The sequence below is a fragment of the Dendropsophus ebraccatus genome, chromosome 4 (assembly GCF_027789765.1).
Source record: "Dendropsophus ebraccatus isolate aDenEbr1 chromosome 4, aDenEbr1.pat, whole genome shotgun sequence".
NCBI classification, from domain to species: domain Eukaryota; kingdom Metazoa; phylum Chordata; class Amphibia; order Anura; family Hylidae; genus Dendropsophus; species Dendropsophus ebraccatus.
The window spans coordinates 84,895,000-84,910,156 of NC_091457.1; the positions used below are offsets into that span (position 1 = coordinate 84,895,000).

Below are 15,157 nucleotides of genomic sequence, written 5' to 3' on the forward strand. Positions count from 1 at the left end.
CATTTTAATTGCAAACCTCATCCAAACTAGAGATAAGGGCTAGTGAACAATTCCGCAGATGGTGTTCTGCAGACTGGACCTCGGAGCTCTCAGCATCATGATTAATTATAATTTTGGGAGCTTTGATACTTTGAAAGTTTGTGCTGGTGTACTGACAAAGCCATGTAGCTGTGTCGGTAAACTAGCGCAAACTTTCAAACACTATCGATTTTATTAAGTTTCCTATTTTAGTTTAAACTAGTATAGGCATTTATGGTGTTTTATCCCATGCGGTCATGTTATTCTTTAGAAACATAAAAGATTGTTGGCAGAAAAAGACCACTTAGTCCTCCTAGTCTGCCCTTTTAGTATTTCCTTTCTTATTATCGTAGGATAGAAGTTTATCCTAGGCATGTTTAACCCCTTAAGGACACAGTTGATTTTGGCCTTAAGGACCAGGCCTATTTTAATTTTTGCGTTTTCATTTTTTCCTTCTTACCTTCTAAGAGCCATAGCGCCTTTATTGTTAAATCCACAGGACTGTTTAGTTTTCATAGATGGGATGCTTTCATCGCTCTTATTTATTTTTTTGTATTTATTTTTTTCTGATTATATAATGTTAGAAAAAACTCTGGCGTTTGCATGTTCTGGCCTGTCATCAATTTTGGCATGTTACATGGTGTGACCATGCAGGTAATACATGGATTGGTTGAGCCCTTCAACGCTCTCTTGTTCATAGAGGGAGCACCCAAGCACGCACCCCACCCCCTTCTCTTTAATTCATATTACCTAATTGGGCATAAAGGTAAGGGTTGTCTCTTAACCCTCAACTCCCAATCACTGTATGATATATTATGCAGGAGCTTGCCATTTTTACCTATTTCCCCAGTTATTGGTATAAGGGGGTTTTCATTATGTGACACTGGAAGTTGTGAGCAAAGCAGTTTAGGTAAAACGTGTCAACCAAGTGTCATTTATTTCTTCTGTTCTGTTGTGGAATATTAAAGAAGTGATTTTGCACTACTCGAGAAGCTGCACTACATATTTCTTATCTGATCGGATGAGCTGACCAAGAATGATTTATGGACTTAAGCTTGGAAGTTGGCTGTGCACACCAGCTTGTACGACTATAAAGTACATGATGTCTAACCAAGAGACAATTACAGAGGAACGAGAAGGTCTCGCAAGGAAAGTGGAGGCGTATGCCAAATGCATGTGGGCAATTATGCCGGACTTAAAGCTAAAGCTTGAGGGGTGTTTGAAACAGAATTGTATCCCACAGGTGAGAACGGCTCCTTAGATTTCAAAACCTTAATCTGTAAACTGAAACATTTGTCTGTGAAAGAATTGAAAGTGTGGTGGGACAAAGAAATGTTGACTAAATACATTGAGAAATAAATGGTCCCTAGAGGATTTTATTTGAAAAAGTTCCCCACCACAATGTATGATACAGCATTTAGGGAGGAAGCCTTATCTAAATGCTGAATAAGCTAATGTCTATTGTGAAACATGAACATGTGTATTTAACATCTTTAGCAGAGGAAGTCAATTCAAGAAGAAATAAAACCCTTCAATGATATGGTTGGGTTAAACTTAAAAAGTGTTATCCAGGTAACAAAAACAATATTCTAAACAATCCCACTTCCTAATACCACCCTATGTCTAATATACATGTACAACCTTGCACCCTTTCCCTGTTTTTTTTCCCTCCTATTTCCCCGTTTTGGACGTCTAAAATCATCTTCCCTGTGTCCACTCTGACAACGCGCTGCTCCCTCTCCCCCCCCCCCCTCCCCTTGTAGACACAAGACATGTGTTCTCCTCTCTGGGGGAGGGGTTAGTTGTCTATTGACCCAGTCCCCTGGAGACCTCCTCTGCACCTGATAACTGCTGGTGAAAGTGCTGTTTCCATAGACTTACATGTGTTCCTGACCTTAGGTTTCTGTAATATCAAAAGTTATAGTTCTATCTCTGCTTACTGTCAATTAACGCAGGCATATGTACCCGTCTTTGTGTTACAGCTCTGTATATTGTAAGTATTATAGATGTTCTTAGAGTCTGGATGGAACTAGAATGTTTTCATTCAGAGTCAGCAAGCAGAGCTCTAAACCTACACCTGGGTAAACAGATGCCCATTATGCAGCACATAGCTACACCATGCGCAAGTCAGCTCTGCTACATCATCAGCTAGTAGGGTATACATATTGGGGTGATGTGATGCAAAATTAGTGAAAAACAGTCCTGTGTTTACTGTGCAATAGTAGTGACAGCAGTGGGTAGAAAAGAAAGGGGGTGAGTACGCAAACAGACCAATCTGAAATGTGAAAAAGAAATCATAGTCTTCAGACATATTAAATTCTGTAAAGGCACCTTGGACTGCCAAAGAAATGAAGTATACATGTGAAAAATTTTCCAGGGCTATGTTGAGAATAATCAAAATGGTGACACACCACAGTCTATTTTGAAAACTAGACAAAATAAAAAATGGTGTTATAACAAAAAAAAGGGACAAACCGCATGTGAGTTTCTGTGATTTTAAGGACCAAAGAGGGGTGTCCTCGAAATCCTACTCGACAGTGAGTACAACTGTGGGATCTCAGTTCTCAAATTAATCTAAAAAGACTACAAAAAAATCCCGGAAGCCAAAAAAACGGAGTTGGAGAGCTGACTGAAAGCACCACAGAAAGACCATACATGAAGAGAACACAACACAATGATCCTCAGTGATTACCGTATTTTTCGGACTATAAGGCGCACCGGACTATAAGGCGCACCTCCAATTTTAGCCTGCTAAGCCATCTAGGTTCATATATAAGGCGCACCGGACTATAAGGCGCACCGCATTATAGTGTGTAAGTTTGGCGGAGGAAGCTGGAAGCCTCTCTCCCCTTTGCCCGGTCAAAGCAACATGGCGCCGGAGTCCCTGCGGCTCCCCCTCCCTCCTGCTCATATGCCGGCGGCGGAGCGGTGTGGCAGACTGCTCAGTCACACACAGCATCAGCAGGGACACGCAGGGAGCCCATGGCAGCCCGTACTCTTCCCTCATCTGACAGGTAACAGAGTGCCTGACAGAACAGCCTGCCTGCAAATATCGTCTCCCCCGGACCCTTGCCGAGCTTAACCGCAGAGCCGCAGCATAGGCCTTAGGCCCCGTTCCCACTGAGGAAAGGTAGCGGAATTCTGCGACGGAATTGTCCGCCGCGGAATGCCACGGCATTCCGCGGCGGACAATTCCGTCTCGGAATTCCGCTACCTTTCCTCAGTGGGAACGGGGCTTTAGTTTCCCTCTGCCTCCACTCGTGCTCCCCCTCCCCTTCGGAATGCAGACACCTCAGCACAGCAGCGCTCAGCCCCGTCTGGAGAGAGCGGGACAGCACAGGAGTCCAGGTGAGGGAGCGCTGCGCTGCGCTGCGTCTATCTGTGCCATGGAGGCCGGAGCTGTCCCGGTCCACATATAAGGCGCACCGGACTATAAGGCGCACTTACAATTTCTTAGAAAATCATAGTATTTTAAGTGCGCCTTATAGTCCGAAAAATACGGTAATCTGTCTTGCTATGTGATTTCAGAAGCACAAATGGATGTTCTCAGTAAGGGTCTTCATTTTACTTCTACCTATGATTTCGACATGTTTGATTCTCTCCTTGATGTCAATAAAAAATTTTTCACAATTTTGAGGCTGGATTCACACTACGTATATTTCAATCAGTATTGTGGTCCTCATATTGCAACCAAAACCAGGAGTGGATTAAAAACACAGAAAGGATCTGTTCACATAATGTTGTAATTGAGTGGATGGCCGCCATTTAATGGCAAATATTTGCTGTTATTTTAAAACAACGGCTGTTGTATTGAAATAATGGCAGTTATTTACTGTTATATGGCGGCCATCCACTCAATTTCAACATTGTGTGAACAGATAATTTCTGTGTTTTTAATCCACTCCTGGTTTTGGTTTCAATATAAGGACCACAATACTGACTGAAATATACGTAGTGTGAACCCAGCCTAACAGTGAAAAAATATTTTTGTGTGATGGATTGGGATGCAATGTTCTATGATAATCATGACATGTATCCCATCCAAAAACATGTCACATCAGTGATCAGTCACTTTGATTTAGCATCCTTTGGAGACTGAATCCAATGATATCTGTGTATGGTTCCATACAATTCCATACAAGCAGCCCAGGTTTCTATCCAGTAGCCTCATGATGTAAGGCTCTGGATAGATTTTAAGAGCTGGTAGAGAGAGAAAGATCTCACCAGCTTGGAATCCACTTTTTAGGTTGAATGTTAATTGCCACAATAATTTAACTGATAGGCAAAGGGCTAGCCTTGCTGGAATTGAAGAACAACAGTGACTTGTTGATTTACAATGCAGACAAGAGGGGGGAGGTTGTTCTGTTAGATTTCACCTTGTATAACAATAAAATGTTATCTGATGTTATACATACTTACCGAACGTTACTATCAGACCCAACAAATCTTTTCCAACAACAACAAAAAAAACTATTGGAAAATCCTTCAATAATGTGGCTGAGGTATTTCTTGAAGAAATTTGTCAGTCCCACTAATTAAATATATTGTTATGGCAGCTGAATTCTTATTGAGCTATCATCCCACAAATCCATGGAGTGAGTATGAGGGCCTAATTTTCCCCATCTCCTGAAATTATAGTCGTGTCATGCCTAGAAGAATGCTATATCTTTGAGGAAGAGAATCATTTTTATGACTCCAATCTGTTGATCAGCTGTCAAAATAATCATGTCAATTATTTCCGCCATTGTCCATAGGCTTCATTTAAAACAACTGCTGTTTTCTGATACTCAAAAAAACGTCCGATTGTTGTGAGTGCCAAATAACAGCCGTTGTTTATACGATGTGTGAACATAGCCTCATGGTTTTATGAGTTCTCTGATTATCTCAACATAAAGGACTATGGCCTTTAATTTACCACCAGCTGCGAAGGTATTGAAGTGGTATTTTTGAATGTTTGTCCGTCAGGTTCAGGGAACAAAAATGAGGTTTCTCCCTATAGAAAGGAGTATGCAGGAAATGCCATATTGTTGGTAACATCATGCCATCCTCCTGTTATTAACCACATCCCTTATGGGGAATGGCTACGTCTTAAAAGGAACTGCTCAAGTGTCTTTTTAGGAGATTCAAAGAAAGAACATTTTCTAATGAAGTAATTAAACAAGCACAGTTCAGAGAGTTATGGATACCACACTCAGAATTACTGAATGGAAGCAGTAGGAGAAATATGAAAAATGTCACTGTACAAAGACAAAAGGAAAGAGAACCTGACCTTTGTTGTAATGTATCTGAAAATGTATTCAGTCAGGTTTTCACTACCTTTATTGCTGTCACTGAAGCATTGAAAACTTTAAAATATCCTTTTGTTACTTGTTGAAACAATAAACCTTAGAACAACGTAATTTACAAAACCACACTAAACTAATTCGGCCACCATCAATATACTCTTCAAGCCATTCCAAAATCGGATCATGTGAACATGGTTCTTTTTGCCTACACCCACCAATGTTTATAGCAGATTTTGTTGCACTTTCTTTGTCCCAGCTCACACTTTTCCGAGAGTCCATGCGCCGACAGCGAGTGATGAGGGGGGTGCAGGGAGCCCATAGGAGATATTGATGGTCTGCCACAGCTGCTCTTATTACACGAAGCAACAGCCAGCAGACCGTAGCTATTATTCTTGTGTTTTTTTCAACATGTTGAAAGACAGGCGTCAGCTGACATTGTGCATGTCGAGGCTGATTGTTGCCTTTTTACAGGAGCTATTACACCAAGCCATTATCGTCCGTAACTGCCAATAATTGGCTAAATACGGCCGATAATAGGGCCTTTAGTCTATCTGTATCCTTATGACTCTATGTGTTTCATTCTCTACTTTTTCTCAGGGGTCTCATTTGCCTGTTATGGATATCAATAGGATAAACAAATCCACACCAATTGACCTAATAGGGGCTCAATGAAACGCAGTGATTGGATGGCCTATGGACATGTGACAAAAATAGGGGAGGAGTTAGACTACAAATAGTGTGAGGATGGAGCTCAGAGTGCAGCCGCCATTAGAGCTGTACGAACTGTGGACAGTAACAGCAGCCAAATGAGAGGGTTATGTGTGAAATGATTCTGCCATGCTTCTTGCCTTTTAGTCTGTTCGCTCTCGGCAGCCATTCTTACTTACATAGAGCAACACATTGTTAATGTCTCAGCATTAATAACAGCATTTTCAACACAACGGCCTCATGTTTGTCTTTTTTCCTTAGCTGCTATAACATAGAGACAGGAGAATGATCTTAAGTCATGTACCCTATGTACAGTATGTCTCCTTCATTTGTATTCTATGTACATTTTCCAGTTTCAATCATTTACTCTACATTATGGTAGAGCAATCTTGAGAATTTGTCTTTAGTCTCTGCCAGCACATGCAAATAGATTCTTCCATCTGCAAAAGGCTACAGCCCTTGTGAAGACATAATGGCAGCAGGGCACTTGCGGGCTGTCACTTGCAATCCTCAAGACTGTCACAATAATGACATGCTGCCTTCCATGACGTACTGGGCTCCTGCTGTGTAACACTACCATTCTGAATAATGTATGTAAGATACAAAGAAAGCGTTAGGCCCAGGGTGGGGATGCCTTATGACATTCTCATGGCTCACTGTATTTACAGATAAGACCGCAGCTTCAGTAATTCTTAAAATCAATAGTTTTCTCCACTCAGCAGGTCAAATTCTAATTTTTACATCAGTTGTCGCTAAGATGTTTATGTGAATCTAAATAGAGGCAGAGACTCATTTAGCTGCTGGGACTGTTGATTCATAGATTTAAGTTATGTTGTCAGATATGGTAATTAACTATTTCAATGTAAAAAAAAATTCTATTGTTTGCGCCTTTTTGTTTAATTTTCCACATTATTACAATAAACCAGGGGGACTACCAAAGATATGCCTGGTATTGGACCTTCACAGATTGGAAAAGGGTTGCCTTCACCGATTTTCTGCTTCCTTCAAACCAGTGCTTCTCAAACTGTGAGGTGGGCCCCACCAGTGAGACACTCCCTAGTTGCTGGTGAGGCACAGCTAGGGTGGCAGTTTTCATAAAAGTGAGTTTAAGCTGCACAGTCCTTTCCCTGACTGCAACAATCTCTGGTTTTAGGAACATTATTGACTCATTATGTAGTTATTTTAATGTTATACAGAGGTTAGGATACAAATTAGAGGTAGACTGAGCAATAATTTTTATTTTTACATGGACTGGATTTTACCATGGTTGGTGAGGTCCCAGCATCCTCTCGGTCAGTCTGGTGAGACCCAGGCATCATTTTGCTTGATGGGTGAGGCTCCAGTAGAAAAAGTTTAAAGGACAACTCTGGCACTGATAAAGAAAAAACTGAACTGAACCTCCAGTTGGTGTCTTCATTTTTTCTTCACTTCCTGGTTTGGGCTTTCCCATGATGCACTTTGTCTTCTGTGATGTCTAACTGACTCTGGCTTAGCAAGATGTAAGCCATCTAACAATTCTACAAAGCTGAGAAACCTGTGTCATCTGACAAAGGGAGGCTGGCCTAACAGGGCTTAGACCCACCTTCCTACTGATGTCATTGTCACAAAATGGCTGCCACAGAGCAGCCTGGGGTCAACAGTCATTAGGTGAGAATGAGTTTACTTCACTTCCTGGTGGGGGTTGAGGGTTGAGGGGGGGGGATAGGGAAGGGGGCAGATAGGTGATTGAAGCATATTAGAAAGTTATATAACTTTGTAATGAGTTTCAATTACTGGGAAAAAGCTTTTCACTGTAGTTGTCTTTTAAGAAGCACTGCATCAAATGGATGGACGGTGGCAAGAAACATTAAAGAACAAATGACCTGCAACTAGGGATGGTCCGAACCTGCCGAGGTTCGGGTTTGTATGGACCCGAACGCTCGGCAGCAGATTCCCGCTGTCTGCCCGCTTCGTGGAGCGGGCGGATACAGCGGGAGGAACGCCTGGAAAACTGGGTTACAGCCTATGGCTATGGCTGTATCCCAGTTTTCCAGGCTGCACGGAGCGGGCAGACAGCGGGAATCATTACCGAGGGTTCGGGTTTGTACGAACCCGAACCGAACTCTGTTCAGACCATCCCTACCTGCAACCATTACTGGGGAACACAAGATGGTGGTGGCAGCATTATGGTCTGGGGCATGTTTTTTGGAATTCTGTGCACTCATCCATATGGAAGACATTTCCATACTATTTTTGGTATGAATGTTTTCAGGGGCAGATAGGTTCTTTCAACAAAACAATTCAACATGTCACAGCTAAAAATGTCTGAAGTTTGTTCCAAGGATACTACCCTGGCCCCCTAATCTTCCACAGTTGAACCCAGTTGAGCATCTGTGGGACCACCTTAATCATATTTGTTGTATAGATTCTTCCTATACGCACCCTCCAGCAGCTGTGGGATGCACTGCAGTCAGCATGGCTTCAGATACTTGTTACAACCTACCAGGACTTTGAGTCCCTTCTAGCTGCTGTCTGTGCTGCACACAGTGATTTATAGTCTATATTAGTTGGTAATCATAATAATCTGACTGTGTGTTTAATCAGATCTGCTCTGCAAGCTAAAGGCCCTATTCCACGGAACAATTATCCGCCGATATCGGCTGTTATGGCCGATAATCGTCCCGTGGAGTAGAAGGCAACGATCAGCCAACATCGTTCATGTCGGCTGATCGTTGCAGTCGTTTGCCTTTCAACATGTCTTTCAACAACTGATACAGCAGCGTTCTGCTGCCATTGCTCCGTGGAGTAGTAGGGTCTGCAGCAGACGCTGCTGTATGCTATGGGCTGCCCGGATGATCTAGTGATCACCTGGGCAGCTCCCCCTGGCCCTCCCCGGACTCACCTGCTCGCTGCTGCCGCGTAGATTGGCGGCGGCAGTGAGCGGGGAACGAGGAGCAAACGAGCACTGAGAGTACTCGTTTGCACCTCAATTCGGCCTGTGGAATAGGGCCTTAAGTCCATTGGGCAGAGCCTAATGTTCATGGTGTCTGCACACACAGAGGAGGCGCTCTTGCACTTATAGGTCTCTGTGCACAAGGTCGTATAAACGTAGCGATTATCATTTACAGATTCGCTAAAACGATTGTTCGCTAGCGATAACTAGTGATTTTGCAGCAAACGATTCCCTTCACTGAGGGATTCCCTTCACTGATTACTGTTATGAACAATTGTTTTTACGTTGTTATATGGTCGCTAATCATTCCTCAGGACAGCCCACACAACATGTTTTATCGGTGAACGACTTATTACACAAACAAATATGCGAACGATCGGCAAACTACCAACTATAATTTTTCAACATGATGAAAGACAAAAATCAACGATTTTTCATTTGTCGTTTCATCGTTGAGTGTTATTACATGGACAGATAATCAATTATTTCAATTGTTTTAACGAATTTTAAAATGATAATTGTTCCATGTAACAGGGGCTTACGAAACAGCATGCAATCAATGTTACATGGAACAATTATCATTTTAAAATTCGTTAAAACAATTGAAATAATTGATTATCTGTCCATGTAATAACACTGGGATGAGATCTCTTCGGGTTCTTTTATTTACGGTGATTACCAGCCAAAGAAGCAGATATCGCCTTTTGTAATAGAATTAGCAGTCAGCTGATAAACAATCATTAGCCATAGGCTGCACATCTCCTTATGTAGCAGAGGACGTGCTTGTGACAGCCGACCACTAGAAAAGGCTGCATGACTAGTCTAGCCCTATAAACCAGTGATCACCAAGATTGATGCTTGTTTACAGACTGCCTCTCACCCTCTAATAGGTCCCTTACAGAGGTCTTTCTTAGCTTTAGAGATGAATTTCAAACACGCTCAGGACTATTTGATCCAAAGTGTGCGACATTAAATAAATGGTGGCCGCAGAACATTGGATGCAGCCATAGGACATCCCGGAAAACATGGATACAGCCTATGGCCATCAGCCACTGGTATTCAAATGCTGAAGGAAGTTTGCACGCTTAAATTTGGACAGACCTGAGCATGCTCGAGATTCGATCATCTCTACATAGCTGTCTTTCTCTGTGTCCCCAGGCATTGCCCATTGGCTTGTACTGCTTGTAATTTGATCCCTGAGCTTTGTTCAGGATGTAAACAAGGATGGTGCTGAGTAGGGATGGTCCGAACCGAGTTCGGTTCGGGTTCGTACGAACCCGAACCCTCGGTAGCCATAGGCTGTATTCCAGTTTTCCAGGCGTTACTCCCGCTGGATCCGCCCACTCCACGGAGCGGTCAGACAGTGGGAATCTGCTGCCGAGTTTAAGGCCCCTACTACACGTAGCGCTAATCATCATTGCTCCGTGTAATAAAGACAGCGATATATGTACAGCACTTACTGCACGATTATGGAGTTGTATATGGACTTGCTTACATCAAGTCATCGGGCCTTGTAATACTGTCGTAAGACAGTTTGGAGGGTGCTTGACAACAGTGCCAATTTAAAGGGACTGTCACCTCTAAAACACCAGCTAAACCTAAGTTATCAGTAGATGTAGGCGGTGCGGAGCTGCTTGGCAGCAGTCTCTATATCGTTCCCCCTCCTTGCTGGTAGTCACAATAATTTTCTCTACAAGCTTTAATTATTTCTGAAATATCTATGTATCACATGTTCCTTTCTCTACTGCATTAGTGTGAATAAAGGTGTCAGTCACTAAATTTTGTAGATATAACAGGTCTGTATTTGAATCCTAGGGGACCCCTTCCCCACCCTTCTAACAAGCAGTCAAGGGCACTGCTTTCCAAAGACTTTCATTAATATTTATTTCCACTAATATTATATTTGGCCTTGATTCATCCATTATTAATAAATGGAAAGATGGAAAGCGTGCATTAGCTGTCTGACAAATGTTCTTCAAGAGAGAATGAATTAGCAGTGTAATTTGTACTCTCACAAGTGCGTCTGATGACAGACTGCTATTAGCAGTGCAGTGCATCACTAAATAGTATCACTGTCTGATAATTAAAATTGCTATCAGCTCACAACCAGCTCATCTACTGTAGATGTGTAAAAGCCTATGAGTCTTGTTACACTGAGCCATTTTTAACGATTAATGATAAACGATCGCAAACGAGATTGTTTATCGTTATGTTGAAATCATTCACCATATTACACAGAACGATAATCATTAGTTACAATCGTTATTGTGATTGTTACTATGATCGTTTACTCCTTCTGATCCCAGCAAAACAATGAACAATTTGCTATTACACTGAACGATTAGTGAACAAATGCGGAACTTGAGCGAACTAATGTGGAATTACAGCGAACGATTAACGATAATTTTAGGTTCAGATTTTTCGATTGTTGCCTGCAATCACACAGAACGATTATTGTCTAAATTCGAACGGTTTAACGCACGATAATCGTCCCATGTAATAGGGCCCTATGTCCTGCGAATCACAGAAAGCATCAGGGTTAGGTTCTAATGACTAATTTCTATTATGCGGTGGTCAGGTCTGTTGCAGCTGCCATTTCAATGCCAGAGTCCAAAATAAATAGAAAAAAAAAACTGTGAAATCATTTTTGTGCAACAGTTTCTTTCCTTTCACAACAGGCTTGATTAAAAATTTTGGGGTGATCTATGGAATAATAATTCACATCTCTGTCTATGTGTTTCTTTTTATTGTGTGAAATGCATTGCACCTGGAAGATGCTTCATTCATGTTTGCTTTAATAATGCTGCACAAATATTTCTGCTTATTCGTACTTTAATGTATTTTGAAAAAAGCAAAAAAAAGCCCTTATGCAAACTTATGTGTCTCCATGGTAACGTAGACCGCACGAAAATCCTGTGTAATGCAATCCTGGAGGTATACTTATTGCCATCTGCCCTCTGTTTCTTGTTATCCTAGATCTGGGTAAGAACAAAACAGGAGATTTATAATCTGTACAATTGGCTTCTTTCTTCCAGATGCATTATGCTGGTTTCACACATGGCAGTTTTTTGGAAAGCCAAAACGAGAATTGGATTCAAATGGGATGAAAAATATAATGGGAGGACTTGTACATCTCTTTCCTGTTTGACCCAAATATAAAGGGATGACTTTCCTGTTGGATCCACCTCTGGTTTTGGCACAAAAACTGCAGTGGCAGGTTACCAAAAACCTGCCATGTGTGAATCCAGCATAAGGCTTTGTTCACACTACGTGAACAACCGGCCGTTCCGTGACCCCCGGGCAGGTCACGGAATGGCCGGTCTCAGCCCAGATCATCCTGGCCGGTACTTAAGCTGTAGTTTTACGTAGTGTGAACATAGCCTAAGAGTAATTAGAAACACATGTTAGGTGTATCTAGACACCTTTTTCTGGCATCCAGTAATACTGGCCAAATGGGAGGTTCTGTCGGGTCCTTCATGTGAATGACCATCAACACACCAGACTAGATTGTAAAATCGGGGACATATTGAAAATAAAACAAGTGGACCTGTGCAAAGTGGCAGATAAACTAGATATCCACTTTATAAATCTTACATCTCTAATAGACAGTAGCGCCATGATGAATGACTGGTAGAAGCCAACAGATCCCATTATAAAAAGTGTTTTTCTATGTTGCTAATTCTATGATATTTCTTAAAAAAAAAAAAAAAAAAAAAAAAAAGTATTTTATTCCTACGAAAACAGGCATGGGCAAGTCTAGTAAACACTTATGACATTGACTAAAATGGTATGCCTCGTGTTTAGAGCGTATGGCAATGTGCAGGCCTTTTATAATGTGAGCACTGGTGGAAATGTATGCTTACTTACCAATAGCAACTACTAGTGGCTTTCAATGCCACACTTGTTCTCAGGGTGTGTTTGTGGTATTAAACTTCTTCTCCATTAATGTCAATGGAATTGAGTTGCAATACCACACACAAACACAGGACAGGAGTGGTGCTCGTTCTGAAAGAATATGGAAAGGTTTTTCTAGCCCTGCATAACCCTGTTTAAAAGGCCTGTTCATACAGGTCAATAATCTGCCCATGTAAAATTGCAATGATCAGCTGACAAGCGGGAAATCGCCCACTCACTTGCTGATCACATGTTTTGTGCAGTGGTAAAATTTATTGTTATTGGCCACACATTTCACTGTGGAAGCAGGAGACGTGCAGCTAATAACAATGAATGTTAGTGGCTGCACGAACTATACAGCTCGTGCGTGCGGCTTCCTGATTGATTGTACTGTGTAATTGTACTGCAGGTGAGCGCCGATCTCACTTATCTGCGTTTGTACATGGCCCCATATCGGGATGTGTAAAAGAACCTAAAGTACATAATAAAGTTGCAAAACTTCCCATTTCCTGCATGTATTGTTGTCATTGTTAGTAAAAAAAAAAATAACCAGGTGCGCATCCAATGTTAGATGCTGTGAGACTCTTATCCCATTATATAACTAAGCTGAGGTTATTGTCGCTGTATTAAATCTGACTGTCGCTCACAAGCGTTCTTTCTTTAGTGGCCAAGATCCCTGGACACGAAGCTTGAGAGCAAAATTAAATCAAGGTCCTTAAATGAACTGCACGACTTTAAAGCAGCACTCTGTTAGTTTTATTGGCCAACCGATTTCATTACAGACTGGAGACCGTGAAATAGGTGGATGTCCCAGAGGTTAATTCTTAATGTTTATGGCTGAACCATTAATTGTCCTTTCACAACGCCCTGCCAGCAGCTGTTTTATGGCTGTCAAAGGCCAACATTATGGTAGTCATTGGCAATGTCTACAATCAGTCCCTTTATGTAAAAGGGGTGGTTTGAATTAGAAAAATGCCCCAAACAACTCCGTGGACAGGGGTGGCTTCATTTCTGAAAGCTGAACCCACTTTTTTTTATAATTCCAACAACCTCTTGAAACATATAAATGAAATCTCTTTTGTTAAGTTACTCAGATTTGTTACTTATCCCTGTTTTAAAAACCCATCTCCATAATGCCCTGTGATGCAGTAGGTAGTGTGGGGTAGAGTTCTTGATAATTGTTCAGGACTATAGCTCTAATGATGGCTCTATTTGGCAATTTTTAAGCTTTCTCAAATGCAAGTGACAAGTTATTGTATACCCTTAGGCTGGGGCTACACAGCGATTCCCTGATGCGTGATCAGGAACCAGCATGTCACAAGCGTGACTCAAGCACCCTAACAAGGATAGATTTTTTGCAACTGCATGGTCGCGGCCACTTGTAAGTTGCAACATGACCCCATTCACTTGTATGAGTGATGGAATAGCGCAACATGCACTGAAACACAGTGGTTCCATGTCGCGCAACCAGAATTGGCCTTGTAGCCCCAGCCTTATCCCCTGCCCATTTTTTCTCAGGAGCAAACAGGTTAAATGGCTATGATGGGAGCTCTATCCCAAGGCTAAATTACATCTGCCTCTTAGATTACAGCCTACTTGTAGCATGCACTCTACTAGTGAACCAACTGTTAATGCTGCAAGCTTTGCTGCCATTAATAAAACATAGCTATGGATTGTGTGTGTGCTCTGGTATCACTATGCCTGTATACCGATGCACTGAGGATTTATCTTCAACACAAACCTAACGCGATTAACCATTCTTCCACATGAATGCACCATTCACATTAATGTTTAGTTATTTTAAGTCAGGAGACAGAGGTTTACATCCTCGCAATCCAATGAATGGCTGTTGCTGTAAAGAGAATGGGAGAGATGATGGGCAACTGGAGTGTTATAATAAGATTATGTAAGGCTTACATACCTGACTTAGAGGGTCAGCAAGACATCACCGTGCATCAGCTGGGAAAGCGATGGATGATGCGGGGTTGTCGCAGTCATCCTGCCAGTAATATCCACATGTCAATTTTTACTGCTTACAGGTGTACAGAAAGAGAGCTGCGAGCACTATGCAAGGCATCAATCACAGGCTGGCAGAGCAGGAGGAAGACTTTGCAGGGAAGGCAGCCCAGTACCAGCGAGAAATGAAGTATCTCCGCTGCCTGCTTCAAGACAAGCAGCAAAGCTTCACTGAAGTCTTGCAGCAGAAAAGGTAAGTCGCTGGCAGAACAAAACAAACCAATTAGATGTGACTGGTAGGAGGAGGAGAGCAGCTGCATTCTTCTTTTTCATCTTAAGTCCCATCTGCTGTGGATGTGCATGC

General features: G+C 42.0%; 1 protein-coding gene across 4 annotated transcripts in view; it reads left to right on the forward strand.

Moving 5' to 3' along the window:
* Positions 1-15,157, forward strand: part of CEP89 (centrosomal protein 89) — a 108,972-nt gene that overhangs the window by 76,360 nt on the left and 17,455 nt on the right. For 2 of the 4 annotated variants that reach the window (XM_069966181.1, XM_069966180.1), the window contains one exon: positions 14,877-15,046. The exons of 1 other annotated variant lie outside the window; for it this stretch is intronic. In XM_069966181.1, coding sequence (XP_069822282.1) covers positions 14,877-15,046 — 170 coding nt within the window. Of the gene's footprint in view, positions 1-14,876; positions 15,047-15,157 lie in introns of those variants that run through there. One more of the 4 variants, XM_069966184.1, reaches the window with a different exon arrangement.